The 27,579-nt window shown below is 38.7% G+C and overlaps 1 protein-coding gene and 1 long non-coding RNA gene across 3 annotated transcripts in view; one reads left to right on the forward strand and one right to left on the reverse strand.

The window, feature by feature from the left end:
- The window catches only part of LOC133659032 (uncharacterized), an 89,732-nt gene that overhangs the window by 59,518 nt on the left and 2,635 nt on the right, over nucleotides 1–27,579 (forward strand). The window contains exons 3-4 of the long non-coding RNA XR_009827586.1: nucleotides 15,598–15,728; nucleotides 19,403–19,617. This is a non-coding gene — a long non-coding RNA (uncharacterized LOC133659032). The remainder of the gene's footprint in view (nucleotides 1–15,597; nucleotides 15,729–19,402; nucleotides 19,618–27,579) is intronic.
- The window catches only part of akap11 (A kinase (PRKA) anchor protein 11), a 30,049-nt gene continuing 15,770 nt past the window's right edge, over nucleotides 13,301–27,579 (reverse strand). For both annotated transcript variants that reach the window (XM_062061648.1, XM_062061647.1), the window contains exons 10-12: nucleotides 23,463–23,509; nucleotides 19,394–19,596; nucleotides 13,301–16,025 (exon numbers count right to left, since the gene is read on the reverse strand). In XM_062061648.1, coding sequence (XP_061917632.1) covers nucleotides 15,852–16,025; nucleotides 19,394–19,596; nucleotides 23,463–23,509 — 424 coding nt within the window. In that variant the 3' untranslated portion in view covers nucleotides 13,301–15,851. The remainder of the gene's footprint in view (nucleotides 16,026–19,393; nucleotides 19,597–23,462; nucleotides 23,510–27,579) is intronic.

The following is a 27,579-nucleotide window of genomic DNA, read 5'->3' on the forward strand; positions in this document are numbered from 1 at the left end:
GAGTACGCAGCTGCGGCTTCCAAACATTTGATCGCTTGCCCGTACATGCGTGCCGCTATGTGCATGTCACGTACGTAACTTTGGGGAAATATATGTGCTGTATGAACTTTGGGGAGGTGAACGGTACTTTGGGCTGTGGGATTGAGTGTGTTGTGCGGGTGTTTGATTTGTATTGGCGGGTTATATGGACGGGAGGGGGGAGGTGTTTGTTATGCGGATTAATTTGTGGCATATTAAATATAAGCCTGGTTGTGTTGTGGCTAATAGAGTATATATACCGTAATTTCCGGACTATAAGCCGCTACTTTTCCCCCTCGTTCTGGTCCCTGCGGCTTATACAACGGTGCGGCTTATTTACGGCCTGTTCTTCTCCGACACCGACGAAGAGGATTTCGGTGGTTTTAGTACACAGGAGGAAGACGATGACACAATGATTAAAGACTGACTTTTCATATACCGGTAGGCTGGTTATTTTGATAACGTACAGGCGAGCACTTTGTATTACTTTGCACCGTTGTATTATTTGTACTCTGCACGAATGCTGTTCGCCATGTCAAAGATGTGAAAGTTTGATTGAATGATTGAAAGATTTATAGTTAATAAATGGGACGCTTTGCGTTCCCAAACAGTCATCTCTGTCCCGACAATCCCCTCCGTGGTAGCAGGAACCCCGATATACTACGGTAATTACACATCAAAACCCTGCGGCTTATAGTCGGGTGCGGCTTATATATGGAGCAATCTGTATTTTCCCCTAAATTTAGCTGGTGCGGCTTATAGTCAGGTGCGGCTTATAGTCCGGAAATTACGGTATGTCTTGTGTTTATTTACTGTTTTAGTCATTCCCAGCTGAATATCAGGTCCCACCCACCTCTCACAGCATCTTCCCTATCGGAATCGCTTCCACTGCCTCTAGTCCTTCACTCTCACTTTCCTCATCCACGAATCTTTCATCCTCGCTCAAATTAATGGGGAAATCGTCGCTTTCTCTGTCCGAATCGCTCTCGCTGCTTGTGGCCATGATTGTAAACAATGTGCAGATGTGAGGAGCTCCACAACCTGTGACGTCACGCTACTTCCGGTACAAGCAAGGCTTTTTTTATCAGCGACCAAAAGATGTTCTCTACTAAATCCTTTCAGCAAAATATGGCAATATCGCGAAATGAGACACATAGAATGGACCTGCTATCCCCGTTTAAATAAGAAAATCTCATTTCAGTAGGCCTTTAATGTCATACTTGAAAATGAGTCTCATAAATGTAATGATAAAATAAGATTTACCGTATTTTTCGGACTATAAGTCGCTCCGGAGTATAAGTTGCACCGGCCGAAAATGCATAATAAAGAAGGAAAAAAACATGTATAAATCGCACTGGAGTATAAGTCGCATTTTTTAAATGTATTTGATAAAAGCCAACACCAAGAATAGACATTTGAAAGGCAATTTAAAATAAATAAAGAATAGTGAACAACAGGCTGAATAAGTGTACGTTATATGAGGCATAAATAACCAACTGAGAAGGTGCCTGGTATGTTAACGTAACATATTATGGTAAGAGTCATTCAAATAACTATAACATATAGAACATGCTATATGTTTACCAAACAATCTGTCACTCCTAATCGCTAAATCCCATGAAATCTTATACGTCTAGTCTCTTACGTGAATGAGCTAAATAATTTTATTTGCTATTTTACGGTAATGTGTTAATCATTTCACACATAAGTCGCTCCTGAGTATAAGTCGCACCCCCGGCCAAACTATGAAAAAAACTGCGACTTATAGTCCGAAAAATACGGTACTAGATACCCAGCAGGCTCAAGACATTGATACAATATTGATTATACATACATGTCCTTTAAATCTGACTTCTAAAAAACGTTGCAAAATAGTTGTATTTGTAAATTCAGACAACGTTGATGTCCAACGTTGGATCCACGTTGTTGGTTGGAAAATGACCAAATTTTAATGGTCAAATCAACGGCACAACCTGACATTGAATAAACGTCGTCAAAAAGCATGTTTGTTTCAACATTGTATTTGTGTTGGGAAATTTCTAAAATTCAACTGTCAAAATCCAACATAGATTAAATGTTGTCAAAAAAACATGTTTCAATGTTATGTTTGAGTTGCTCAACGTCAGGATCTAATTCAATAAATTCTCAACGTTGTTTTCATGTCTTGTGCCTGCTGGGTAGCAACTATCACAATCAGCTCATTTTCAAATGTTGCAATAAAAAAATATATTTTTATATTGAAATCCATATTCATTAATACACATACAAATGTACCAAAACTTGGTACCATTGAGTATAAATATCGATTCCCTGGTACCAAGAATTGGTACTGTATTGGTTGTGAACGGTACCCATCCCTAGGGAGGACACCAGTTAAAAAAAGGCTTTTGTAAAGTGTTGCGCTCGGTACCAGTTTTGAACTTTGCAACATCATGGAAATGGTGTTCTGTTGTCAATAAATCATACAAACAGGAACAGAGAGCCAATAAGAAACGTGCATCAAAACAAAGAACAAATCACATGTACGACAACAATCAATAACACAACGTTTGTCAAACAAGAAACCGAGGCGCTCTCTCTGATACCCGCCGTCGGAAAAGCAACCTTCGCCATCGCCGATGGGAAGCCAACGGTTCCCCGCTGCAAAGTGTTTTTCGCAAAACAGCCTGGAATCGTGGCTAGGAGCGGCGAGGGATCAAACGGCGGTTTCCCACGGAAACACAGTCCGCTGTTTTGTTGACCCAGCTGTGCACCCTGGCGTCCTCCCAGCTAGGAACCTTGTAGCCAGCTAGCGTACGTCATCCCATTCCCTCTCGCAGTGAAACTACTGATGTTTCACACTGCAAACTCAAATCAGGTGTTGGGGAACCACCTGGAGGTTTCCGACGAGCCTCAGCAAAGATCATACAAGCCTTAGTTATGTACTTGAATAGCTTCAGACATTATACTCGCCGCTGCTCCATCAATACTGACATTGTGGTGGGTAGAGCGGCCGTGCCAGGAACTTGAGGGTTCCAGGTTCGCTCCCCGCCTCTTGCCATCCAAATCACTTCCGTTGTGCCCTTGGCCAACACACTTCACCCTTGCCCCCAGTCAGGGCCGGCCCGTGGCATAAGCCGTATAGGCAAATGCTAAGGGCGCCGTCCATCAGGGGGCGCCACGCCAGTGCCACAAATGTTGGAGAAAAAAAAAAAAAAAAAGTTGGTACTATTATTTCTAAATACAAAAAATAATCCCACGTTAATTAAAATGCAAAGTAAAGCCTATTTAATAGAAATATTATTTGTTACAACATTACACGCCAACCCCCCCTCCATCCCCCCGCACGGTGCGCCCCCTCCCTTCCCGTATCATGACTCTTACCACATCAAAAAATCAACACAAGATGTCAAAACGGCCAAAACTGTCAGGTGCCCAGGGAAGAAAAAATAGAAAAGAAGAGGAGGAGAAACGAGAAAAAGACAGAGGTAGCAGGTAGGTAACGTTAGCCTACATGAAATTATTTGTCTGTTACAGAATGTGATAGTAACCTGGCTTTTTTTCATTAAGCTAATGTTACATGATTCGGCAATTGCTAATCAATAAATAACTAGTTCTGTTTTAACGTCGGGTTAATATTGTGGAGGGGGCTAAATTGTTATGGAAAATAATAATGTAGCGTTAGGTAATTACAGTACTCCCACCTTACATTCCTCAGGGACATTTGTATTAGATCTTTTAAGCAGGTGTTTTTTGTTTACATTGTTATTGCCTTCTGGTTAGCTAATGTTTGCCCTGCAGGTAATAGTCACTTTTCCACCCCTTTATATATTAGGTATAGTTGTAAGCCTAGTTGTTAAAGTGCACATCATTAATGTTAATTAAGCAATATCACATGAGAGGGGATGCTGTTTTTTAATTTGAGCACTGCTGTGATTCGGTTAAAGATACTCATAACATTACATTCTCATATAATATGTTAATTTGCTTTCTTTAAGTAAAAAAAAAAGGTCAAAGACAAAGCTATTCGGTTTCTTGTGAGTATATACACTTCACTGCCGATGTGGGGGGGGGGGTGCCACCTAAAATCTTGCCTAGGGCGCCAGATTGGTTAGGGCCAGGCCTGCCCCCAGTGCCGCTCACACTGTTGAATGAGTGATAGGTGGTGGTCGGAGGGTCCGTAGGCGCAAATTGGCAGCCATGCTTCTGTCAGTCTACCCCAGGGCAGCTGTGGCTACAAATGTAGCTTACCACCACCAAAATGTGAATGTGGAGTGAGTAAATGATGGGTTCTCACCTCTCTGTGAGCGCTTTGAGTATCTAGTTCAGGGGTGCCCATTACGTCGATCGCGAGCTACCGGTCGATCGCGGAGGGTGTGTCAGTTGATCGCCAGCTTCGTCCTGCCTGCGCTAACAAAATGAGAGTCTCAGAAAGCTGGCGTGCACAAGCTAGCAAGCTACGGAGTTTGCCGCCAATGTATTTCTTGTAAAGTGTATACAAAGGAGTACGGAAGCTGGACAAATAAGATGCCAAAAATCAACCACTTTCATGTGGTATTGGACAGAAAGGAGGACTTTTTTTCTCCTCCATTTGAAAATGCGGACGTTATCATCACCACTGTCTGATTCCTATCAATGCAAGTCATCAGAATCAGGTAATACACCAACTTATATTCTTGTCTTCATGAAAGAAAGGAATCTATATGTGTTAAACATGCTTGTATTATCATTAAACACCTTTAACTTATTAACAATATTAACTATATGTGCTAAACATGCTTGCATTATCTTTAAACACCTTTAACTTGTTAACAATATTAACTATGTGTTAAACATGCTTGCATTATCTTTAAACACCTTTAACTTGTTAACAATATTAACTATATGTGTTAAACATGCTTGCATTATCTTTAAACACCTTTAACTTGTTAACAATATTAACTATGTGTGTTAAACATGCTTGCATTATCTTTAAACACCTTTAACTTGTTAATAATATTAACTATATGTGTTAAACATGCTTGCATTATCTTTAAACACCTTTAACTTGTTAACAATATTAACTATGTGTTAAACATGCTTGTATTATCCTTAAACACCTTTAACTTTTTAACAATATTAACTATATGTGTTAAACATGCTTGCATTATCTTTAAACACCTTTAACTTGTTAACAATATTAACTATATGTGTTATACATGCTTGCATTATCTTTAAACACATTTAACTTGTTAACAATATTAACTATGTGTTAAACATGCTTGTATTATCCTTAAACACCTTTAACTTTTTAACAATATTAACTATATGTGTTAAACATGCTTGCATTATCTTTAAACACCTTTAACTTGTTAACAATAATAACTATATGTGTTAAACATGCTTGCATTATCTTTAAACACCTTTAACTTATTAACAATATTAACTATATGATTTTAAACTTGTTTGCATTATTTTTAAACACCTTTAACTTGTTAACAATAATAACTATATGTGTTAAACATGCTTGTATTATCTTTAAACACCTTTAACTTGTTAACAATATTAACTATATGTGTTAAACATGCTTGTAATGTATTTAAACACCTTTAACTTGTTAACAATATTAACTATAAGTGTTAAGTGCTTATGCGAGTGGAAATGACAAGCATTTCCCAATTTTGTTGCCAGAACAACTGAGCTACCTACTGGGGTTGGCCGACATCGTTTTACAAGATGTAGTTTCTCTTTAAATATCCTTCTTGAAAATGGACTTGCAAATATATATCCGCCACCTAATTAGGGTTGGGTATCGAGTATCGAGTATCGATTGGAACCGGGACTAACTTTCCGATTCTCCCGGAATCGTTCAAAAGTTAAAATTTCGATTCCTAGTTTCGATACCCAGTCCGCCGACCGGAAAAAAAGAATAAGTCCGCCGACCGGAAGAAGAAGCCGCTGAACACCAACGAAGAAGCGCCCACCGCCGGAAGTGTTAGCATAGCCGAGCCTATGTAGCCGAGCGAGTCAGTCAAGCACGGATAGCGGGCGTCGGCGGTCGAAAGTGTGGCTTTACTTTACTTAAAAAAATGAAATATCGGCTAAATGTAACACGTGCAACAGGACTGTTTCGTGCTTAGGAGGGTGCACGTCGAACATGATGAAGCACCTCCGAGTTCATGGAGTACAAATAAATGCGTGTCCCGTCTTCGACGCGCTGCACCGACCGTCCTCCTCTGCCTCTTCCTCTTCCTCTGGCTCCGTCGCCCAGCCTGGCACCTCGATGACTGCACTGCAGTCCGAATCCGGTAAGTAAAACAATATATATGCAATAAATAATGTGTTTTGCGCCAACGTTGAGGCAGCTAACAAATTAGCCCGCGTATTTTTTCATAGACAATTTACAACCTGCTAGCCAGGCTACGCGATGTGCTCTTTCCTGCAGCATCATACACTTATGTGTAAAGGTGTTTTCATGAGGTTTCCTGCAGCATCATACACTTATGTGTAAAGGTGTTTTCATGAGGTTTCCTGCAGCATCATACACTTATGTGTAAAGGTGTTTTCATGAGGTTTCCTGCAGCATCATACACTTATGTGTAAAGGTGTTTTCATGAGGTTTCCTGCAGCATCATACACTTATGTGTAAAGGTGTTTTCATGAGGTTTCCTGCAGCATCATACACTTATGTGTAAAGGTGTTTTCATGAGGTTTCCTGCAGCATCATACACTTATGTGTAAAGGTGTTTTCATGAGGTTTCCTGCAGCATCATACACTTATGTGTAAAGGTGTTTTCATGAGGTTTCCTGCAGCATCATACACTTATGTGTAAAGGTGTTTTCATGAGGTTTCCTGCAGCATCATACACTTATGTGTAAAGGTGTTTTCATGGGGTTTCCTGCAGCATCATACACTTATGTGTAAATGTGTTTTCATGAGGTTTTCAAAAATAAAGCTCTCTTGAGGAAAGTGTACCCCTGGGAAAATGTATTCATAATTTATAATATTTATATTCAAGTTCATAGATTTGATATTTATATTCTAGTTGAAAACAGCCCTGTGAGGAATTTATAGTAAAGTTCATAAAAAGTTAATAGGATTAAAATTGATGGAGAATGTCAGACTATTTCATTCAGAAAGACTGTAGGTTAGCTAGCTCATTTAAAATATCCTAAAAAAAATTTTTGACCCTGCCTCTTAAAAGAATCGGAATCGAGAATTGTCAGGAATCGGAATCGAAACAAAGAATCGGAATCGTTCGAATTCAAACGATACCCAACCCTACACCTAATCAACGTTTTGTTCTCCTGCTCTGCTATCCCGGTCTGGCTACGGCGCAACACTTCCCGATTCCTGCTAAATTGAAACTTGTGAATGGATACTCACTTTGGAATGACAAGTGAGTATCCATTCACAGTCTCATTAACATCAGGCTACTTAGCTAGGCTACTGTCTAGGCGGTATAGCTCGGTTGGTAGAGTGGCCATGCCAGCAACTTGAGGGTTCCAGGTTCGATCCCCGCTTCCGCCATCCTAGTCACTGCCGTTGTGTCCTTGGGCAAGACACTTTACCCACCTGCTCCTAGTGCCACCCACACTGGTTTAAATGTAACTTAGATATTGGGTTTCACTATGCAAAGCACTTTGAGTCACTCGAGAAAAAGCGCTATATAAATATAATTCACTTCACTACTGTCAACAACTTGTGATCTGTGGTCTCTCAACTCTGTGTTCTCAAATTCATCCGCTAACGGTCCCAGTGAGTATCCAATCACAGGACGCGTAAATATCACGTTCAACCTTAGGCCACCCATAAGGCCTTACTGACAACATCTCGTGATCTGATTGGCTATCGCAACTGTCTATCAACTGTATGTCCATATTCGCTTACAGTGCAAGGATGCCCGCATTGTTGATTCTGAAGGCCCCTGGCAGATTTCATACAGCATGGCAACATAAGCTAGCTGAATTCTGATTGGATACGAACTAAAACTAAAAACAACAGCACTGGAAGGAGCATAATATGACATGAAGAGAATATGAATACTTTTAGATATTTAGGGAAAGTAAATAAAAAATTGATTGTATCTTTAATTATGATCATGATTTCTGGTTATGTTAGGCTAGCAGAGAAGGCCTTGTTGGCCCTGACGGTACACCACTGCCTACGACGTTAAAACAGGGCTAACTAATGTTAGCATACGCGCTTCTACAACTTACCGCAATGTGTTTTCTCCAGTTGGAGATGACATTTTTGTTGGCTGAAATGTGAACATTTCAACTGATGACAGTGCATGATGTACAGCAGTGGTCCCCAACCACCGGGCCCGGTACCCATTGGTACCGGGCCGCGCAAGAAATTACAAATATATATCAATATAGATCAATACAGTGTTCAGGGATACAGTCCGTAAGCCCACATGATTGTATTTATTTATGAAAAAAAAAAAAAGTCCCCCCCCTACCCGCCCGGACCGATTGGTACCGGGCCGCGCAAGAAATTACAAAAAAAAAAAAAAAAAAAGTTTTTTTTTTTTTATAAAGAAAACTTAAAAAAAAAAAAAGTTTTTTATTTTATTTTTTTTTTTTATTAAATCAACATAAAAAACACAATATATACATTGTATATCAATATAGATCAATACAGTGTTCAGGGATACAGTCCGTAAGCCCACATGATTGTATTTGTTTATGAAAAAAAAAAAAAAGTCCCCCCCCTACCCGCCCGGACCGATTGGTACCGGGCCGCGCAAGAAATTACAAAAAAAAAAAAAAAAAAGTTTTTTTTTTTTTTCATAAAGAAAACTTTTAAAAAAAAAAGTTTTTTTATTTTTTTATTTTTTTTTATTAAATCAACATAAAAAACACAATATATACATTATATATCAATATAGATCAAAACAGTGTTCAGGGATACAGTCCGTAAGCCCACATGATTGTATTTGTTTATGAAAAAAAAAAAAAAGTCCCCCCCCTACCCGCCCGGACCGATTGGTACCGGGCCGCGCAAGAAATTACAAAAAAAAAAAAAAAAAAGTTTTGTTTTTTTTTCATAAAGAAAACTTTAAAAAAAAAAAGTTTTTTTATTTTTTTTTATTAAATCAACATAAAAAACACAATATATACATTATATATCAATATAGATCAATACAGTGTTCAGGGATACAGTCCGTAAGCCCACATGATTGTATTTGTTTATGAAAAAAAAAAAAAAAGTCCCCCCCCTACCCGCCCGGACCGATTGGTACCGGGCCGCGCAAGAAATTCCAAAAAAAAAAAAAAAAAAGTTTAGTTTTTTTTTCATAAAGAAAACTTAAAAAAAAAAAAAAAAAAGTTTTTTTTAAAAAAGTTTTTTATTTATTAAATCAACTTAAAAAACACAATATATACATTATATATCAATATAGATCAATACAGTATTCAGGGATACAGTCCGTAAGCCCACATGATTGTATTTGTTTATGAAAAGAAAAAAAAAAAGTCCCCCCCCCTACCCGCCCACCGATTGGTACAAGAAATTACAAAAAAAAAAAAAGGTTTATTTTTTTTAATTTTATTTTTTTTAATTAAATGAACATAAAAAACACAATATATACATTATATATCAATATAGATCAATACAGTATTCAGGGATACAGTCCGTAAGCCCACATGATTGTATTTCTTAATGAAAAAAAAAAAAAGTTTTTTTTTTTTTTTTTCATAAAGAAAACTTAAAAAAAAAAAAAAGTTTTTTTTATTTTTTATTTTTATTAAATCAACATAAAAAACACAATATATACATTATATATCAATATAGATCAATACAGTATTCAGGGATACAGTCCGTAAGCCCACATGATTGTATTTGTTTATGAAAAAAAAAAAAAAAGAAGTCCCCCGCCCGGACCGATTGGTACAAGAAATTACAAAAAAAAAAAAAAAAAAAAGGTTGTTTTTTTTTTATTTAATTTTTTATTTTTTTTTTAATTAAATGAACATAAAAAACACAATATATACATTATATATCAATATAGATCAATACAGTATTCAGGGATACAGTCCGTAAGCCCACTTGATTGTATTTCTTTATGAAAAAAAAAAAAAAAAAAAAAAAAGTTCAGATTTACTTTACAAAAGAGAAGTGTAGGATACTTCTCTTGTTGCCTTATTTGTATTTGACTTTATTAAATGTATTTATATTATCATTTGGTGCATCTTAATGACAGCAGACATTGTACAGTACGGGATGTTTTATTATGTTTGTTGGTTGTGAGTAAAAATCGGTGACGTTGTCGAAGAAAAAAGCGATATCACATCTTATTATAAATGTGCCTTTTGATCACATTCATTTACTAGTTAGAATGCATAAAAAGGAAAAACGTGTGTTATTGTTTTACATTAGGATTGTGAATGAGGCAAAATAAAAAAATGCTGTTCCCCTTTAAAACTACTCTCAAAAAGCTATTCAAGTGAATAAAACAGAATAAATGTAGCACATTACGACCCACATGTGGTTATGGTTAATATAATTGTTTTTATTTTAAAAAGGTATGATTATCTGTCTGATAAAAGGTAATTGAATTGACTAGTTTGGTCATGTAATGTTTACTTTGACTTTGTTATATGATTATCATTTTAATTATAATCAATATCATTGCTATCAAAATAATACATTTAAAGTGTCACTGTAATAGTTTTTTTTAATAATTACTAGAGATGTCCGATAATATCGGCCTGCCGATAAATGCGTTAAAATGTAATATCGGAAATTATTGGTATCGGTTTTTTTATTATCTATCGTTTTTTTTTGTTGTTTTTTAAAATTTTTTTATTAAATCAACATAAAAAACACAAGATACACTTACAATTAGTGCATCAACCCAAAAAACCTCCCTCCCCCATTCACACTCATTCACACAAAAGGGTTGTTTCTTTCTGTTATTAATATTCTGGTTCCTACATTATATATCAATATATATCAATACAGTCTGCAAGGGATACAGTCCGTAAGCACACATGATTGTGCGTGATGCTGGTCCACTAATAGTACTAACATTTAACAGTTAATTTGACTCATTTTCATTAATTACTAGTTTCTATGTAACTGTTTTTATATAGTTTTACTTTCTTTTTTATTTAAGAAAATGTTTTTAATTTATTTATCTTATTTTATTTTTATTTTTTAAAAAGTACCTTATCTTCACCATACCTGGTTGTCCAAATTAGGCATAATAATGTGTTAATTCCACGACTGCATATATCGGTATCGGTAATTAAAGAGTTGGACAATATCGGATATCGGCAAAAAGCCATTATCGGACATCCCTAATAATTACATTATTTAATGTCTTTACTTTTTGATGTTTATTAGATACGAGAGCATTTTAGTAAAGCAACAGAACAACAATGGCTCTACCATAGCGCCCTGATGGACCCCATTACTACGAGAGCCTTGAAATGTTTGATTTTCTGATCTTATTCAAGACTTTTGGATTTTAGCCTCCTGAGTTTGAATGTTGCTTCATTCTCTCACCTCACACACCGCCACTCATTCGGGTTACCTGCAAGGTGAGCGTATCGTTGTGCTTGTCGGACACATTCCTCGCCCGCTGCGTCACCAGGCGGCCCGGCAATTAAGCTCACCCACCGTCTGCCCCTCCTCTTTGCTTTTCTTGTCATAGACACACACCTCCTTTCACGCTCGCCACACAGAGCGCCGGCGTGAGCTAATTACACGTCGTAATCCTGCAGCGGGCAAATTGCACGGCAACGCAGGTGGTGTTGTGTTGTTATCGAGACCAGCTTTCATAGGAGAACGAACACGACTTCTGTTTGTTTTGGACCCTGGCAACTTTCCGTACACACCTGATGAACGTGCAGGTACTAATGCGGACGTGTTGACACAGAGTCGCTTATTCCGTCTTGGGATTACAAGCAGAAACGAGACAACTCCATGAAATCATTCAACACTCAGCACATTTTTGCTACTGATCATCAACTCTCAGTTGTTTGGTGTCCCAATGTTGCGGTAACCAAATTACAACATGTTATTTGAATCATTACCAGCTTGGTACTGTATTTTCTGATGTAACCCTTTATTTACAGTTTTTGTTTATTGCACACAAAATACATTGACTCTGAAATGTATTCAAAATGTCTTATCATTTTAATAAATTAAACACATGATGGACAATTTTACTGAGATGCTTAAATCAGCGGTGTCTAAACTTTTTGACTCTGGAGGCTGCATTGGACTAAAAATATACGGCCGGGGCCCAAATGCCGACTGCATGTAAAGTAACAATATATACACACACAATTATAGCCTATAAATATATGTGTACATATACACTACCGTTCAAAAGTTTGGGGTCACATTGAAATGTCCTTATTTTTGAAGAAAAAGCACTGTACTTTTCAATGAAGATAACTTTAAACTAGTCTTAACTTTAAATAAATACACTCTATACATTGCTAATGTGGTAAATGACTATTCTAGCTGCAAATGTCTGGTTTTTGGTGCAATATCTACATAGGTGTATAGAGGCCCATTTCCAGCAACTATCACTCCAGTGTTCTAATGGTACAATGTGTTTGCTAATTGGCTCAGAAGGCTAATTGATGATTAGAAAACCCTTGTGCAATCATGTTCACACATCTGAAGACAGTTTTGCTCGTTACAGAAGCTACAAAACTGACCTTCCTTTGAGCAGATTGAGTTTCTGGAGCATCACATTTGTGGGGTCAATTAAACGCTCAAAATGGCCAGAAAAAGAGAACTTTCATCTGAAACTCGACAGTCTATTCTTGTTCTTAGAAATGAAGGCTATTCCACAAAATTGTTTGGGTCACCCCAAACTTTTGAACAGTAGTGTATATATATATATATACATACGTCTACATAATCCACACTGCTTACCTTTCCGGTTATAATTACAGTTTTAAAATGTATGATCATATTTTACTTCTAAGAAGCTGACGCATAAAGATTTCGTATCCACTCTGGGCCTTGCCATCTTCGTACATTTATAAACGTTGTACATTTTTGTGCTTTCTGTGGAAATACGGCCTATTTACGAAGAAAAAAAAGATTCTAAAAAAAACCAACACATTAGTATTTGAACAAAAAAACTGCTGCAATCCACAGTACGTGGAAAGACATTTTAAAAAAGTATTTGTAAAATAATGTCTAACAATCTACACATTGTACAATAAATGATATTGCACACATATTGGTGGAGTCAAATAAGCACATTTGTCTGTCAAAGCCAGGATCATGTTGACATTAAATGACAAAACGGCCTGAAGGGTTTAAACTAAATTATGACACAGAATAAAAAAGTTGACATGTAAAAGCTTTATTGTCACACTCAGCTTTAACACGAAACACATGCGAGACCTCCAGCTTTAAAATGTGTATCCACTATTCAGCATTGTCACGAGGGCGAACACTCACGTTGGCGCACTCACTGTCGTCAATTTATATATTTATATAACTTAATAATTTAATAAATATATTTGGCAGGGAGGAAACGAAGCAGTTTGAAAGCAACACTGGCAAGAACAAAAAAACAAACAAAAACAGCCGCCGACGCCAATTTTCGTGTGTGCAAAAAAAAATACTTTTAGGTACACATCCAGCTTCCAGCGAAACACGAGAATGGAATGTCGAGGGAATGAACGGGTACATTCACACTTTGTACACACAAACACTCTTTTTACATTCCTTTGAACTCGTCCCCGTTTAGTAGCTGCGGTATATTTACTCATTTACAGTGCATTTAGTGATATAGCTCACGAGTAAACAAGACAAATACTGTTTTACATATATATGTGTATGTATGTAAATATAATCAATTTACAGTGGGGTCTGGGTTCTTCTTGCCTCATTCTTGTGAGAACCCTGCGTGTGACAGAAGATTAAGGAGCGGGGGTTGGTTAATTTATCCATTGCTAGCTGCAGGGTGCTCGTACTACAGTGTTTCCCACACATTCATTTATTTGTGGCGGCCTGCCACGAAAGAATTACGTCCGCCACAAATTAAAAACTTTTTTTTTTTTTTAAATTTAGAAAAAAAAAAATTTTTTTTTTTTTTTTGTCCTCTCCAGCTTCTCAGGCAAATCATATAGCAGATGTAGATGCCCATATCGGCTGTTCAGATTTACTTTACAAAAGAGAAGTGTAGGATACTTCTCTTGTTGCCTTATTTGTATTTGACTTTATTAAATATATTTCTATTAGAAACACAACATGTGTATATAACAAAGGGTGCAAAGTCTGCAGGCAGTAGGAAACACATGGTTAAGTGTAGGGAGTAAAACTGATGGCAGTCTAAAGTTCAAGATTTTTGGAGCTCTTTGTTCAGTGGATCAGATGTTTGATGAAGCTCTGTGTCTATCTACCACCACTACTGTTTTCTGTTTATTTGTTACCGACTGTGGCAGGACACCTCTGCCTCTGTTTCACTTTATGTTGCTGGTAAATAATATGGTTGTAGTAGTAGGCTAAAGTTAAATTATTTAGTATGCACTAATTAAAGGGGCAGAGCTTTATGAGACATTTTAGCTTTTATATTTTATAATATATATTTTTTTGTAAGAACCACAATTAATACATATATTTCAGTGAATACCTTATTGTTCAAATCTGTATATAAATATGTACATAAAGTGTTGTAATTGTATTGTAAAATGGATGGATGTCCGTTTAAAACAAAACTGTTATTATTAATTAGTAAGTATACATTTTTTTTAGCCTTTTTAGAGAAAATCATATCATTGTAGTAAATTATGCAAATTTCTCGATGATGTCATGGTGGCCACGCCCCCACCGCCACAGGTATCTTGGCAGTTTATGGGAAACACTGTACTACTGATGATAATACTGTTATCATCTCTTCCTCTTTTGGACTTCACAGGTGGGTAGCACGTTCTGTACTCGCGCTTTATGCGAGGGACGAGGCAAAAACGAACCCAGACCCCCTGGGTAGAGTTGCAGCAGAATTTGCAAGCGGTGTGGTTCCATGCAGGTGAACACTATGGATGCAAGGCGGTGTTTAAGTTATATATTAGTGTCTACACCTCACGAAAGGTCTAAAAAAATAAATTAAAAAAATGCATCCTTAGTGGTTCTGTGCAGATGGAACCAATCGGGAAAGTTACAGTAGTTAATCCATAAAGTGACTTATCTACTAATACACAACTGTGGGTTTTTTGGGTCCACTATTTGCGTCATTGGATCTTCCCCAAAATTTGGACACACTTAGGAGTCATCTTGAGGTCTGTTTGGCAACACTGTTGGCTATATTCCATAGCTTCAGAAACAAAAGGTTTGCGTAAACATCCCCACTCGAGGTGGGCTTAGCAGTGATAAGTTGGGGCAGGGATTCTGTGCATTGTGTGGAATTGATTCCTCCAGGGGCGTCTCTAAATCCACAGCAAACTAATTTGCACACCAAGGTGATTGTTGCTAATAAATAAAATAGGAACACGGTTGCTGGTTGCCACAAATGACATTAATATTCAAAATAAACGTCATGGAATACTTTGTGGAAAGAAACATGAGAGATGCTTCATACTCAGATAATACCAGGGTGTGGCGTCCGCTAATGTGTTTTTCTTTCACATGTGGAAACACAGCCGCCGCCGTCGAGGTGAGCTGTAGATGCGATGACATCATCGGCCCTGCAGCCATGGGGATCCCCGAACAAGAACACACATTCTTTGCGTGTCAAGTCCCTACCGAGGCTCTTTCGGAACACATGGCGTGAGTGAGTGTGTGGCTCTCTTTTTTTTTTAAATTGTGTATGCATGTTATAATTCAACAGAAGCCGGGGAATTATACTGTACATAAAGTGAATGTGATTGCGCCCTCTGGTGGAAGTAAAGGGTGCCTAAGTGTGCTCCAGGAGCCACTTGAAGAGGGGCATGCGCTGACACTCCCTGCCCGGCTGGGGGGTCTCCTCCCTGGGCTGGTTCTGGTTCTCCTCACAGTACCTCAGCAGGAAGTGCAGCAGGTCTCCCACCTTCCACTTCCTCTCACGCAGCCTCTGGACCACAGCTGGCAGCTAAGCAGAGTAACCGTTCAAATCAGTGACAGCAAAGATAACAATCGGGGCTAAAGTTTCAGTCAAACTCGATCAGGCCTGGGCAATTATTTTGCTTCGGGGGGGGGGGGGGCAAATTTAGAGAAAAAATGTGTCCTGGGGCCGGTACATCTATTTTTAGGAACGCTATAACAAATCCTCACAATAATGTCTGAATGATAAAAACGTTATGACTAGGGATGTCCGATAATGGCTTTTTGCCGATATCCGATATTGTCCAACTCTTTAATTACCGATACCGATATCAACCGATACCGATATATACAGTCGTGGAATTAACACATTATTATGTCTAATTTGGACAACCAGGTATGGTGAAGATAAGGTACTTTTAAAAAAAAAAAATAATAATAAAATAAGATAAATAAATTAAAAACATTTTCTCGAATAAAAAAGAAAGTAAAACAATATAAAAACAGTTACATAGAAACTAGTAATGAATGAAAATGAGTAACATTAACTGTTAAAGGTTAGTACTATTAGTAGACCAGCAGCACGCACAATCATGTGTGCTTACGGACTGTATCCCTTGCAGACTGTATTGATATATATTGATATATAATGTAGGAACCAGAATATTAATAACAGAAAAAAACAACCCTTTTGTGTGAATGAGGAGGGAGGTTTTTTGGGTTGGTGCATTAATTGTAAGTGTATCTTGTGTTTTTTATGTTGATTTAACTAAAAAATTAAATTAAATAAAAAAAAAAACGATACCGATAATTTCCGATATTACATTTTAACGCATTTATCGGCCGATAATATCGGCAGGCCGATATTATCGGACATCCCTAGTTAGGACAGACCGCCTTAAAGGCCTACTGAAAGCCACTACTAGCGACCACGCAGTCTGATAGTTTATATATCAATGATGAAATCTTAACATTGCAACACATGCCAATACGGCCGGGTTAACTTATAAAGTGCAATTCTAAATTTCCCGGGGAACTTCCGGTTCAAAACGCCTTTGGAGGATGACGTATGCGCGTGACGTCGCGAGGTCCACGGAAGTGTTTGGACCCTATTGGACACTCTGTTTTCTTCGACAAAATTCCACAGTATTGTGGACATCTGTGTTGGTGAATCTTTTGCAGTTTGTTTAATGAACAATGGAGGCTGCAAAGAAGAACGTTGTAGGTGGGATCGGTGTATTAGCGGCTGGCTGCAGCAACACAACAAGGAGGACTTTGTTGTATAGCAGACGCTAGCGCCGGCGACCTCACCTTGACTTCCTACGTCTCCGGGCCGCCGACCGCATCGTCGATCGCTGAAACGCAGGTGGAGCGCTAATGTTTTTATCATAGCTCTGACGAGGCCCCGTTGCTAAGTTAGCGTCGTTAGCAACAGCATTGCCAGGCTTCGACAGGCGGCACAGCATTAACCGTGTATTTACATGTCCAGTGTTTGGTTCGGTGTCTCCTGATAGTAGTATTGTTGATCTTCTGTCTATCCTTCCAGTCAGGGATTTATTTATTTTGTTTCTATCTGCATTTGAGACAGATGCTATCACGTTAGCTCATGCTAAAGAGCTTCGTCAATGTATTGTCGTGGAGATAAAAGTCACTGTGAATGTCCATTTCGCCTTCTCGACTCTCATTTTCAAGAGGATATAGTATCCGAGGTGGTTTAAAATACAAATCCGTGATCCACAATAGAAAAAGGAGAGAGTGTGGATTCCAATGAGCCAGCTTGTACCTAAGTTACGGTCAGAGCGAAAAAAGATATCTCTTGAACTGCATTCTAGTCCGTCACTCTAACATTCCTCATCCACGAATCTTTCATCCTCGCTCAAATTAATGGGATAATCGTCGCTTTCTCGCTCCGAATATCTCTCGCTCCATTGTAAACAACGGGGAATTGTGAGCAGCACTACCGCTTGTGACGTCACGCTACTTCCGGTAGGGGCAAGGTTTTTTTTTTATCAGCGAGCAAAAGTTGCGAACTTTATCGTCGATTTTCTCTACTAAATCCTTTCAGCAAAAATATGGCAATATCGCGAAATGATCAAGTATGACACATAGAATGGATCTGCTTTTCCCGTTTAAATAAAAAAAATTCATTTCAGTAGGCCTTTAAAAAAACATTTTTTTTTACCGAATGAGACACGCAGAATGTACATGAGAATAAAGAATATGGGATTTACAATATTAACTATGAACGATAAAACACTGAATATTAACAACATATGAATGTCACACCCCCTCTCCATCCACATATTTTACAATCAAGCGAAACGCAACAAACACGGCGAAATATGAAGGGGAAGGCTAAAAAAAACACACCTACAATCTGATATATCTGATATATCACTAAGCTTTAGAACTTTGTTGTAAAAATCTCCTTCCGCGTCTGTCCCTGACACCCACATTTCAGGCTGGCCGCTCTGGAAACACTCTGTGGAAACGCTCCCCGCCCAAACTGCTTGGTGCCTCTCTAAACTGCTGTGACTTAAATTACCATAGTAACTAATTAGATGACCGTAGTAACTAGTATATCATGCAAAAGCGCAGATTCCAACCATTGAAATACTTTCTATAGTTGAAGACTTACGGTCGGCTACAATTTCGATACTAAAGATCTAAAAAAAATATTTGGGAATGTCCGACGGGCCAGATTGAAAAGCTTAACAAGCCGCATGTGGCCCCCGGGCCTTAATTTGCCCAGGTCTGAACTAATTTCTTTTAGTAAAGTGCATGATTGCGTTATGCTCCTATAAAGGGTGAACAATAGCCGTCATAATTGCAGGAATCACAGTGTTTCCCACACATTCGTTTATTTGTGGCGGCCTGCCACGAAAGAATTAAGGCCGCAACAAAAAACAAAAAATATTTTTTTTTTTGTAATTTTTTGTGTGGCAGGACACCTCTGCCTCTGTTTCACTTTATGTTGCTGGTAAATAATATGGTTGTAGTAGTAGGCTAAAGTTAAATTATTTAGTATGCACTAATTAAAGGGGCAGAGCTTTAAGAGACATTTTAGCTTTTATATTTTTATAAGATATATTTTTTGTAAGAACCACAATTAATAAATATATTTCAGTGAATAACTTATTGTTCAAATCTGTATATAAATATGTACATAAAGTGTTGTAATTATATTGTAAAATCGATGGATGGATGGACGTTTAAAACAAAACTGTTATTATTAATTAGTAAGTATACATTTTTTTAGCCTTTTTAGAGAAAATCATATCATTGTAGCAAATTACTCGATGTCATGGTGACCACGCCCATAGCCACGCCCCCACCGCCACAGGTATCTTGGCAGTTTATGGGAAACACTGAATCGGATTACGTTTGGCGAAGCAGTTCTCAAAAAGAAGGCGTCACCTGTTGCAGCTCCCTTTCAGGACTCAGTTGGATCTGCGGGGTGTCGGCCATGGAGGCGGCCGCCCACTGCAGCAGGCTCCTCAGCTGAGGGTCCAGGGTGACGTGCTGAGGCCCTCGCCTGAGCTCGCGGACATCCGAGTTCAGGATCATCAGTGAAGAAGCCCTGGAAGCCTGCACCTGTGTCGTGTCCACACGCAGGGTCCCTGCAGCGTGATAGGAAAACGGTAAGTCAGGGGGTCCCTAAACTGTCCCTAAAGACCTAAACCCAGTTAATTTTTTATACCGTATTTTTCGGACTATAAGTCGCAGTTTTTTTCATAGTGTGGCCGGGGGAGCGACTTATGTGTGAAATGATTAACACATTAGCGTAAAATATGAAATAATATTATTGATCTCATTCACGTAAGAGACTAGACATATAAGATTTCATGGGATTTAGCGATTAGGAGTGACAGATTGTTTGGTAAACGTATAGCATGTTCTATATGTTATAGTTATTTGAATGACTCTTACCATATGTTACGTTAACATACCAGGCACCTTCTCAGTTGGTTATTTATGCCTCATATAACGTACACTTATTCAGCCTGTTGTTCACTATTCTTGATTTATTTTATATTGCCTTTCAAATGTCTATTCTTGGTGTTGGCTTTTATCAAATACATTTCCCCCAAAAATGCGACTTATACTCCAGTGCAAATTATTTATGTTTTTTTCCTTCTTTATTATGTATTTTCGGCCGGTGCGACTTATACTCCGGAGCGACTTATACTCCGAAAAATACGGTAACATGAAAGTTGAATTCTTGCAAATGTGCTGCAATGTAATGGATGTCAATGGTGTTAGTCGCTGACCGTGAGCGTGACACATTGAGCGAGTGCAATCAATATTTAAGTACCAATTCAGACAACCTCCTCCACCCGTAGTCCAAAAAATTAAAAACCAACACACAATTCAAAATTACACCCATCTAAATCCGCTACAAAGCATGTTGGGTAAAATGCCAAACTGTCTCTCTGTCTTGTCTAATCATAAAAGATGCAGACGAGGCGTGTTGGCGGGGTTCTTAAAGTTTACTCCACAGCGTGCTCATCAAAAACATCCCGCTGCCGGCATTGCTACATTCAACAACCTAAACGGGGCTAGTGCGCATGCTGGGTAATGGAGTTCTTATGTTACCTAGCTCATAACGTCACAATAATACCGTATTTTTCGGAGTATAAGTCACTCCGGAGTATAAATCGCACCGGCCGAAAATGCATAATAAAGAAGGAAAAAAACATATATAAGTCGCACTGGAGTATAAGTCGCATTTTTTTGGGAAATTTATTTGATAAAACCCAACACCAAGAATAGACATTTGAAAGGCAATTTAAAATAAATAAAGAATAGTGAACAACAGGCTGAATAAGTGTACGTTATATGAGGCATAAATAACCAGTGTTGGGACTAACGCCGTTAGTTTCGGCGGTAACTAGTAATCTAACGCGTTATTTTTCTATATACAGTAACTCAGTTACCGTTACTGCATGATGCGTTACTGCGTTATTTTACGTTATTTGTATGTAGTATCAGCTAGAAACTGAAGATCTGAGTGTGTTTTATTGGAGCGCTCCGGTGGAAAAGAAGAGGCGTGCTTTCCCCCACCCACAGAAAGCACGCCTCCCCGCAGGGGAGACGTTCCTCCAGAGCCGTACTTCGGGTCTAACAACCTTCACTTTACCCGGAAGAGGGTCTTTACAGCTGAGGGTGAATGCCGAGCCCGGCGGTTTGTTGCAACTTTGTGACTTTATTGCACGCAGCCACCCACCAAGCTAGAGCACCTACACGCACTCACTGTCGCCGCTCCCTCACCTCTCTCGCCCACTCACTCACTGACGTCACTCACCTCTCATGCTGTCATATCTTAAAGGGCCACACACACATACGCTACTCTCATAACAACTAACAAGACATCATGGCGAAGCCAGAAGTCGAGTTTTTTAACATGGAGACATTCTCAATACTTTTCTTTTGTCGAGCACAAAGAAAATAACATTTTAGTTAAATGTAAGTTGTGTCTTGGATCAAAGATCCTATCTACTTAAAGTTAAAGTGCCATTATGTTGCAGCTATTTAAAATAGTTTTGTCAATTTTTTCTGGCCTGAAATAAATTGGCCCTTTGAAACATATCTTTGTCTTTGTGTGTTGTATGTAGACCACATTGTTTGTGTGTTGTATGTAGACCACATTGTTTGTGTGTTGTATGTAGACCACATTGTTTGTGTGTTGTATGTAGACCACATTGTTTGTGTGTTGTATGTAGACCACATTGTTTGTGTGTTGTATGTAGACCACATTGCCTTCTGAGTTCAATGATGCAAATGCATGTCAAGTTGATCCACAGATTGTATTATTCTCCAGTGCAATAACAGTACTGAAATGAAGGCTAAAAGGGCATTAATGGGAGCCTTAAAAAAAGGGGGGGAAAAAGAAGTAACTAAATAGTTACTTTTCACAGTAACGCATTACTTTTTGGTGTAAGTAACTGAGTTAGTAACTGAGTTACTTTTGAAATAAAGTAACTAGTAATTGTAACTAGTTACTGGTTTTCAGTAACTAACCCAACACTGTAAATAACCAACTGAGAAGGTGCCTGGTATGTTAACGTAACATATTATGGTAAGAGTCATTCAAATAACTATAACATATAGAACATGCTATACGTTTACCAAACAATCTGTCACTCCTAATCCCATGACATCTTATACGTCTAGTCTCTTACGTGAATGAGATAAATCATATTATTTGATATTTTACGGTAATGTGTTAATCATTTCACACATAAGTCGCTCCTAAGTATGAAAAAAAAACTGCGATTTATAGTCCGAAAAATACGGTATCTGCCTTAGGCCAGCTGGAAGGCCTCACTGACAACTCGTGATCGATTGGCTCTCTCAACTGTCTTGTCAAACGTTTGTGTCTGTTTACTGACAGTGCACGGACGCCCGCATTGTTGATTCTGAATGACCCGGGCAGATTTGGTACAGCATGGCAACATAAGCTAGCTGAATTCTGATTGGATGAAAACTCTCTAACCGAAAAACAACAGCACTGGAAAGAGCATAATATGACATGAAGAGAATATGAATACTTTTAGATAGATTTAGGGAAAGTAAATTAAAAAATGACTTATCTTTAATTATGATCATGATTTGTGGTTATGTTAGGCCAGCAGAGAAGGCCTTGCTGGCCCTGACGGCACACACTGTGTATATACAGTATGTATACACACGCGTGTATATTTATATATGTGTGTCTGTCTGAATGTGTTATTTACATGTGTATATATTTAAAGCAAACTACTCGTCCTTAAAATATGCTTGACTGACACATAATGTACACATTCAGTGGTAACTGGAATTTTGTGCGCGCCACTTTTCATGTAATTCGCTTTCCAACTAATATTTAGGCCAAACTGTTGCTTACATTCTCACTTATTGTACAGCCAAACATTGCGATACAAACTTGCCTGCTCTATCCGAACAAGCAAAGTACATCTACTAAATTAGAACCCCAACATTCGATAATAATTATGACATACTTTTGTGGTTTAAACTAATTTAGCAAATTAAATCGGCTTCCTTTATCTGTATCTACTCAAGGGAAACATAACCTCCCCAGTGCTCAGTTTCTGCCAATTGTGTTAATCCTTTTTCCTAATACAAACTGAGGGTGTACAGATGGGGAAACAAAGACCCTCACCAATGAGGGGGGCGCTGCACAGACACTATAAATAATGAGTGGCTGCGAGGGGAGTGAGCGCAGACCATGAATGAACGTCAGTGTGGTGGAATACGGGGGTGGTAAAATCCCCTGCTACGATTACACATTCAGACAGACATCACAGCAGACTTGCAAAGCTAGCTAGTGTCGAGTCAAACTATTGTGGAATTTCAGCAAGTGGTGGGAGTTGGCTAGACTCAAAATTAGAAGCCTGCTCATTTTTCTCTGACGCTTGGTGACTAATGTACTGTATGTATATATGTGTGTATATGTATAAGAAGGGTGGGATTTAGTATCCCTTACCGCTGGATTCCTCTTTGACCTCCGTCTCTTTGTCCTCTGTATTGTCACTGGTGGATCAGAGAGAGCAGTGTAGTTAGAGATAGGGATAAACTAATTGGGACAAACAATATCAATAAATATACAGCACTGTGACATAGGGGTGTAACGGTACACAAAAATGTCGTACCTCGGTTTAGAGGTCACGGTTCGGTTCATTTTCGGTACAGTAAGAAAACAACAAAATATACATTTTTTGGGTTATTTATTTACCAAATTTGTAAACAATGGCATAACATACATATACACACAGGGTCCATTGCCAGGGTTAATGTGGTCAACATATATAAAATAAATTGTTTCCTTTGTTCTCTAGCCCCGCCCCCTTGACCTTTCCTTTGTTCTCCTTGACCTTTGGCCACGCCCCCTCATCCATCAACATTTTTGACATAAGGTAGGGACTTAACTCATTTTCGGTTCGGTACGTACCTCGGTTTAGAGGTCACGGTTCGGTTCATTTTCGGTACAGTAAGAAAACAACAAAATATACATTTTTTGGTTATTTATTTACCAAATTTGTAAACAATGGCATAACATACATATAAACACAGGGTCCATTGCCAGGGTTAATGTGGTCAACATATATAAAATAAATTGTTCCCTTTGTTATCTTTGTTTCCTTTGTTCTCTTTGTTATATTTGTTTCCTTTGTTCTCTTTGTTATATTTGTTTCCTTTGTTCTCTTTGTTCCCTTTGTTATCTAGCCCCGCCCCCTTGACCTTTCCTTTGTTCTCTTTGACCTTTGGCCACGCCCCCTCATCCATCAAAATTGTTTACATAAGGTAGGGACTTAACTCTCTAAATAAGATAAGGCTCATAATGGTTTCTTAACAAAACTTTTCTACATATAAAGTGCTTTTTTTGATTGATTGATTGAGACTTTTATTAGTAATTTGCACAGTACAGTACATATTCCCTACAATTGACCACTAAATGGTAACACCCCAATAAGTTTTTCTACTTGTTTAAGTCGGGGTCCACGTTAATCAACATTAAACTGCCTCAAGTTGTTGCTCAGATTAAATAAAATGACAAAACTTTTCTTCTACATATAAAAAGTGCAACATTAAACAGTTTCAAGTCAACTCAGCCTCTGATTAACTTTTCTTTTCCCCCCAGCCTGGCTAACTTGGCAGTAAGAGGTGGGAGCCGTTTGCTCGTCTTTATCTTTGTTGAAGCGATGTTCACTTGGGGGTGGTGCCGCTTCAAATGGGTTAGCATGTTTGACGTGTTGGCAGAAGCATGCCTTACCGCTGTTGAACAATGTCGGCAAACCTCCGTCCTCCGCACCGCGCAGCCGAAGTGTTGCCAAACGGGAGATCTTAACGAGTCGGGAGGGTCTTCCAGCTCTGACTTTTATATGTTGTCCTAGCCCGGTCATTGCTAGCATGCCGTGTGTTGTGCCTTGGTGTGCATTGATTACACAACGTGCACTACGCTACTTAATATGTCCGTGTGGAAACTCGTTCGGGGCGCCTCCGAACCGAACCGAAACCCCCTTACCGAAACGGTTCAATACAAATACACGTACCGTTACACCCCTACTGACTGTGCAAAATGCAGAGTACATTTCTTGTTTAACATCTTACGTCCGTTATAGCACCATCTGCTTTTCATACTGGAAATCTACTCAACTAGGGCTGGGCGATATACTGATATATGTGTTTTATATCGGTCGATATAAATGATTTTTATATTTTATGACCTATCAAAAATAAGGACCAGGAGAAAAATATAATAAATGTAACCTTTTTTTTTTTTTTTAATGATACCTTCCTCTGATTATCATCCACTCAGCTATCAAGGCAGAAAGGAAAGGAAATGTCAACACAACCTGAGAAAACTATTTTCTGCAGGTTTAGTGCCAGGAAGTTATGGCTGTGGTCCGGTCTAAAGGGTAAGTGTAGCTAATGTGGTGTGGTATTACCGGTCTTGGTGGAGACAAGCTCCCTGCATAATTTACAGACCACATTGGTCCGTTTAAAAAAATCCAAAAAACTGCCATACTTTCGAGGTGACTTCTCCAGTTTTATCAACAATTTCTTTGCTCTCTGCAGCACTCATTTTCAGTTTGCCTTCTCAATCCATTCCAAGAATCAATCGCGAGACAAGTCGGTGCCACCAAACTGTATAGTTGATACTATACTACTATATACTATAATACTGTCAAAGCGCTTTGAGTACCTTGAAGGTAGAAAAGCGCTATACAAGTACAACCCATTTATCATTTATCATTTATACTGTTTCCTGACTGTTGTTGCGTAGACAGCTCTTCCTCCCAGGGATTTTAAGCTGCTGTCCACTCCCAAGTGCTTTTAATGGCAAATAAGCTGGAGTTTAAATTGATCACCAAAAGCAGTAGTTGGTATTTTGTTGTTTATTCTCAAAGCTTTGACAATAACGAGACCAGCCTTGCAATATCTATCCCGATGCGTGGCTCTATCCGGTCTGCCCCCGCTTCCCCTCCCCGTACTCTTCCTACCTCGTTGTTTTGTCTTGTTGTTTTGTTTTGTCCGAGTTATCTCTACTCTCCACTGCTAGAAGGCCGACACCTTACTATGAGAGAGAGAAAGAAGGAAGAATACTAGCTATGTTGTAATATGACTATGAAAGTAAAAAAGTAACACTTAAATATGGATATATGGAAAAGATCTGGGTCCATCACTGTCTATTGAGCGTGTCACTCCCACTGATCAGTGATCACTTCTGCATTGTTCGGTTACCAGAGAGCGAATGTCTTTTTTCATGCGACCAACCTTGCTTCCAAACTTCTGGTTTCGTCGGACAAAGAAAAAAAAATTTTTTTAACGTTTTATCGAACGCATTTTTTATTGAAATCTATTACGTGTTTATTGCTATTTACAGTATATTAATATAATTTTATCGCTGAGCCCTTGCAAAATGCATCCAGTAAATTCCTTGTTTAATTTCTTTGTCTTACGCCAGTTACAGTATCATCTGCTTTTCAAGTCCAATACTCCATACTGGAAATCCACTTAGCACAACTCACACTTTAACCAAAAAGTGCCAAGGCCCGAGTGGGTTCCAGTCGCTAGGACTTCTCGACTGGCTTGAGTTACCAAATCAAAGTGACATCTGGATTCAGTTTGAGACAGAGAGCGAATACGGCTCAATAAATTGTGGCCAGAAAAACCTGACAAGTGATGGCTATGATGTGCGATATGTAAAAAGGAAAACAAGCGTCTTCTTCGCGTGAGAATATCAGTGCAGTTTGCGATCAGGCTGTCAGTCAGTCTGTCAGCGAAGTGCAAAAACATGGAATTCCAACGGCCAGCCAAAAGTATTGATGAAATACTATCCTTGTCTGTGATGATGATCACAAACCCATTACAGACAGACACCAAGTTCCTGTTCTGATGAGTTGCCCTTTTCACCCAATACCACAGGGTGTGAGGAGTGTAAAAATAGCTAACCCAAACGAGGCAACACCTAAGAGCTATTTTTGTGAGACGACGTTGTCTACCAACCTCATCAAAACACCAAACGAGGGATTCCCTTTTTAATAACGCTGAGCTGCACAGACTTGTTCGATCTATGCCAAAGGGCAATGACGCCCTGCCAAGCATCTGTAGGTGGATCACAAGGCTGTTTTTCCCCCAATAATATGTCACCAATCTGTATCTGAGAAGTGCCTACCGGAAAAACATTATTTAATCGGTTTAATAGTGTTGTTAACCACGTTGTTGTTGACAGAGCCTACAGGCACAGACACCCTTCCAGAAGGAGGCTGTTCCTGTGAAACCTTGATATTTTTTTTAGAATACGCAAACACAAACACGGCATTAACTGGGTCGGGACAAAATCTAAAAATACATTTCAACCTTCACTGTATGGCAGTCAGGTCATACAATCATGATTCAGGATGGCAGTAAATGTGCCGCGGTTTGTTGTTGCAGCTTTGAGCTAACTGTTGTTCAAAAGATCGGGTGCAACTGAAGTTGGTATTGGCTGGCTTTTTTCCAAATTCATGGTTGAATGCAGCCGAGATAGGCTCCAGCGACCCCGAAAGGGACAAGCGGTAGAAAATGGATGGATGGATGGTTGATTTTGAATCAGAATG

The sequence above is a fragment of the Entelurus aequoreus genome, linkage group LG10 (assembly GCF_033978785.1).
Source record: "Entelurus aequoreus isolate RoL-2023_Sb linkage group LG10, RoL_Eaeq_v1.1, whole genome shotgun sequence".
Taxonomy (NCBI): domain Eukaryota; kingdom Metazoa; phylum Chordata; class Actinopteri; order Syngnathiformes; family Syngnathidae; genus Entelurus; species Entelurus aequoreus.